This window comes from Phaethon lepturus, unplaced genomic scaffold (genome assembly GCF_000687285.1).
Source record: "Phaethon lepturus isolate BGI_N335 unplaced genomic scaffold, ASM68728v1 scaffold4520, whole genome shotgun sequence".
Classification (NCBI taxonomy): Eukaryota; Metazoa; Chordata; class Aves; order Phaethontiformes; family Phaethontidae; genus Phaethon; species Phaethon lepturus.
Genome location: NW_010512442.1, coordinates 394 through 5227, shown reverse-complemented (window position 1 = coordinate 5227; position 4834 = coordinate 394). Strand labels below are relative to the sequence as shown.

At 39.8% G+C, this 4834-nt stretch overlaps 1 protein-coding gene across 1 annotated transcript in view; it reads right to left on the bottom strand.

Moving 5' to 3' along the window:
• Positions 1 to 4834, bottom strand: part of ALG11 (ALG11, alpha-1,2-mannosyltransferase) — a 5069-nt gene continuing 235 nt past the window's right edge. The window contains exons 2-4 of the mRNA XM_010286949.1: positions 3734 to 3971; positions 2074 to 3005; positions 1 to 394 (exon numbers count right to left, since the gene is read on the bottom strand). Coding sequence (XP_010285251.1) covers positions 123 to 394; positions 2074 to 3005; positions 3734 to 3971 — 1442 coding nt within the window. The 3' untranslated portion in view covers positions 1 to 122. The remainder of the gene's footprint in view (positions 395 to 2073; positions 3006 to 3733; positions 3972 to 4834) is intronic.

Genomic DNA, 4834 nt, shown 5'->3' with positions numbered 1-4834 from the left:
GAAAGAAAAAGAATCTTTATTGCAATGGGACCAAAGGATCATAGATTACATATATTTACAGGTGACACATAGTCAAATATAAAAAGTTAATTTTATTCATATACATTTTTATTAATATACATTTATTTAAATAATGGCTCCACAGATAACAGGAATGTCTCTTCAAAATGCTGGTCAGAAAACCTTTGCACGGAATGACGAGCGTTTTCTCTGACCTCTAACCTTTTTTCAGGAGACAAAGAGAGAATATAAGCCATTGTCTCAGCGTAACTGTCCTCGTTCTCTGCTAGAAAGCCTGTGATATGTCCTTCATAGGGTACCACAATATCTAATTTGGGGCCGCCAGAATTGTGAGCCAGGATAACTGTGCCAGCTGCCATACATTCAACTATTCCTGTAAAAGACAGAAAACATGCTGATATGAATGTGTACATCGTGTACTTTGGCTTTCTATAAGGCACTGGAAAGTTAAAACCGCAGTAAAATTCACCCAGAGTTGTAAGTTCCTGTAGACTGCTGTTCTAGGTCAGTTTGAAAAAAGCAGAGTAAATGGTCTCATAAGACAAACAAATTTAAGTTTTTCAGTCCTAAGGACTGAAATGATAGTTTCTCTTAAACACATAAAATTGAAATTAGAAATCGGGTATAATTGGTTAAGTTGTGGTTCTTGTAACATATTCGATTTACCTGAGATAGATTATATTAGCAGTATATATTGTGAAAAAAAGCCAGATATTAAAACAAATATAAACATGGAAGGTAGCTCTGTGACAGAATACTGCATAGTTCTGTGCTGCTCTGTAACAGAACACTGCAACACTGGTTTTATGGTATGGTGGCAGCTGCAAAAAATAATTAAAAATTAGAGCTGAACATAACTCTATTCATTCTCTCATTCACACTGAAGATTTTTAACACTTGGAAAGACATGGAGGGAAAAGTTGACTATGCACGTTTCAATCAGATGATATTCAGAAGTTCAGTATTTTGCAGATTAACAAATCTTTATAGCTTTTGACAGCTCAGCAAGACAAACTCGTAAAAATTGTTATCGCTACATCCGTGTATGTGATGGAAGAAGTTTTAATGAAACAGGAATCTGACAGTAAGCTTGCCTCAGCCAAAAGCAGTGGGATGGGAATAGCATATAATGTATACATCAGCTTCAGTTCTCCTCCATGATTCCAGAACAGACCTCGGAAATCACTTTAATTGACTATTCTCAGTTCTGATTTTTTAAAAGTTCCCCTAGGTCAAAAATCACCAAAGTTTAGGAACATGTTTTTTACAGGTAGAAAGCCATTAGAGATGAAGGTGAAATAATGCTGAAATTCAAAATCAGTGTGATTGTAGCACTTTTTTTTTTTTAAATTTACTTCATTAAATTGTTTTGTGGGAAAAAAATATGAGAAACCATTATTTTCATTTTGTGGCAGTTGCTTCTGGGAGACACTTCAGAGTACATTTCTTTTGTACAAAGTTCCTACAGACTATAAACTACTACTCCTGATACTTACTTAACCTGTATTCTAATAAAGCCTGATGACATTAACTGCAGTTTAGCCACATTACAGCCAAGTATGGCATCCATCTGCTTGGCTGCTAACTTACCCTGTGTTAGATTTATGGCAGATGGACAATCCTATATTCCCTTTCAAGGTCAGGACTCAACTAATCCAAATAAACTGAGCCCAATACTTTAATTCTGTATGACAGCACCCTGTAAACCAGGTCGCAGCTCCTCTTCAGCATTCTGCTCCATGCTACAGCAACTGAATTAAGGACTTGATTTAATTGCCTCGGCACACAATGAGATAACCAAGGGTAGCTGGTGGCATCTACATGGGGGTAGTTGGGGCCATCTGCATGGGCTACTGTTAAAAATAAGAGACATAATCTATGGGAGAGTCAAACCCCTGAAACAGCATATACCAGACATTTCAAATGGCAGTTGAGGCAGCTGAAACATGCTCAGAACCTCTACACATGGATGTCCACACATGACCTGTGTCTAAGCTCCTGAGCTGTGTCCCCAGCTGGGGCAAATGGGAAAAACTGAGGAAAGATACTGACCGATCCCAAAGTGCTCGTTCCACATTGTATGCAGGCCAATGGTGGCCTCGGCCAGATGTCTCTTTAGCTCCTCAAAGGAAATGTTTATTCTGAACTTCACGTTGTTACTAACTCCCAGGTCTTCACAAAGACGTTTAAGGTTATTTACACGCTCTTCATCTTGCCAGTTACGACAGCCTCCAATTAAGATAAGCTTCAGTGATGGCTGTTGCCCCAGTTTCTTCCCATTCAGCAACTTAGCAAAGGCTCTGATTTGCAAACGATGATCTTTTTCAGGCCTGAACTGGCTGACGGAAACAATGGAATATTCAGTGGTGCTCTTTTCCTCTTCCAGTGGAATATCCAGGAAGGCCTGAACATCGCATGGTGGATACACAATGCTAGTGCAAGCCTCAGCTCTCCAGAGGGAAAGGATGTGATTTAGCGTCCAAGAAGAATTAACCATAATCACATCACTGCAGGAACCAACCAATCCGTACATGAAAGCAAAGAAGTAGTAGTAGACAAGTTTAAATTTGCTGAAAAGAGGATTGTTTGTAATGAAGGCTGCGTTGTTAAACCTGGTATCCTGATTCCTAATGACAGAAAGCATATCGGTGCTGATTGTGGGATAATGGACATAGCATCCAACGCGACAACCTCCTAAGTATTTAAAGAGGGGAAGCGTGAAGGCATAACCCATTGAGTCAATATAAATATCAGGAACACACTTTAGAAGAGCTTCCCAGCCAAGAAACACCGATCCTAAACTTTGTCCCAGCAAAGTGAAGTGAGGGTAAAGAGAAGCTTCCACAAGGTAGCGTTTTTCTAGAAACACAAACTTCACAGGATGAGTTAATTTAATACTGAATCTTCTGAAAGCACCTTCTACTATTTCTTCTCCACTGGCATCTCTATCACCAGTGTAAACAACACACGTTATATTTCTGTACCTGCAAGAGTAAACAAAAAGAATTTCATACATTCTTCTCTTCCAATTTTGTAACATGAAACTAAAATATTATCCACTCAAAATTACTCAAAAAGTATGTGAGAATAAATGTCTGGCCTAATTCTGAAATGATTTTAACTAAAGTATACTTTTCCTTATACTTCCACAGTTTTTTCTGATCTGCAGAAAAACATATGGCTGAGGACTTGGGGAATATTTTTTTTGAGTAAAACATGGAAGGAGCTCAGTATTATTCTACAGACTTAAGAATGCCTTGCCCTACATTAGGAGATATCTGTCTAGTGCATAGCATGAGTAAAATGCAAAAGACTCTGCAAGCCGGTGGATGTGCCAGTGTTAAATCTACTTTAGATATTAATCTGTTTTGCCTCCTGCACCAAGAGGCAAGTATTAAGATTATCCATTATCTACTGATGAGTTATGCCTATACAAAGGTCCATACCAGTAGTGGAAAACTGATGAAGGAGGATGGGTTCTCCCGAAGAGAGAAAGAAAAAGTGAGAGATGCCACAGCACAAAAGATCAAAATCTGGGTAAAGGTATGAAGTGGAATGGTGCAACCAGGTCAAACTCAGATGTAAAAAAAAAATGGATAAGACCAGCTGATTAACAATACCTATTTAACTATGTAAAATGCCAAAATGTGCATAAATAAGACCATCAGTAGCTGAGAATGAAATACAGTATTCGATAAACATATATGCTTACTTTTTCTGGAGTGTTCTTATGGCACACCACAAGACTCTCTCCCCTCCACCACCTGCATTGCAATATGGGTGAAAAAATGCAACCAGCAACGGCCGCTTCCCATCTCTTCCTGCCGAAGTCAACTGTTTTTTCCTTTGTTGTATCCAAAGCCGTATTCCCCATAGCAGTACCACCAAGCAGACACACAAAATTCCACTTAGAAATAATGCAGGGATTAACAATGAGCACAGCAATCTGAAACAAGCCGGAAATTTTAAAATATGAAATTGCTTTAAACAAATCCTATGTATAAAATTGAGAGAGAAGGGCTTATGGGTAGAGCTACAGGGAGTTCAAAAATTTATTGAGGAGTTCTAATCTCAGAAATCATCAGTATCTATGTAACTTTTCAACAATTACGGGGGAAAAAAAATCACTATTCCACATTGTTTAGCCAAAGATTTTTTTTCCTACTGTTACCTTGCAATCATTTATTATTGTTTATTCATGCCATATATCTATATCTACCTCCATGTACTGTATACACTATAAAGGTTGCATGCCCTCAGCTATCTGGCAAAACACCACTAGTGAAGTGGTTTCTAAATTCATTTTTAAAGAGTTTTCTTCAGTCCAAGCTCCTGTTTGGCCTGCCTTACTGTGAACTGCTTTGATGCTCAGCTACTCACACAGTCTGCAGTGCGTGACCCAGAACCTGCATTTTCCCTTCCCCGAGACATGAAGAGCTATGTCGATTGCCCAGAAAAGCACCTCGCGGCTTCTCTAAAGAGAGAGACCCGTTTCCTCAAGTCGCTGAAGCACTCCCCGACAGGGGCATTCCCTTTGCTCACCGCCGCCTCCCTGCACAGCTCTCCCGACCCAGGAACGGGAATTTTCTCACAGGAGACTCTTCTTGGCCTACAGAGCTTCACAGGCGCCAGAGCCTGGATTCTGATGCTGTGCTACGCGTTGTAAGCAACATCATTTACTCGACATTACAGGGATTGCCCACAGCGAGTCACGCGTCACGACTGACGCGGCAAGTAAGAAAACACTTTCATTTTCGGGATGAAAAAGTACATTATCCCATCCGAGGCCGGCGGCAGAGCGAGGAGGAACCCG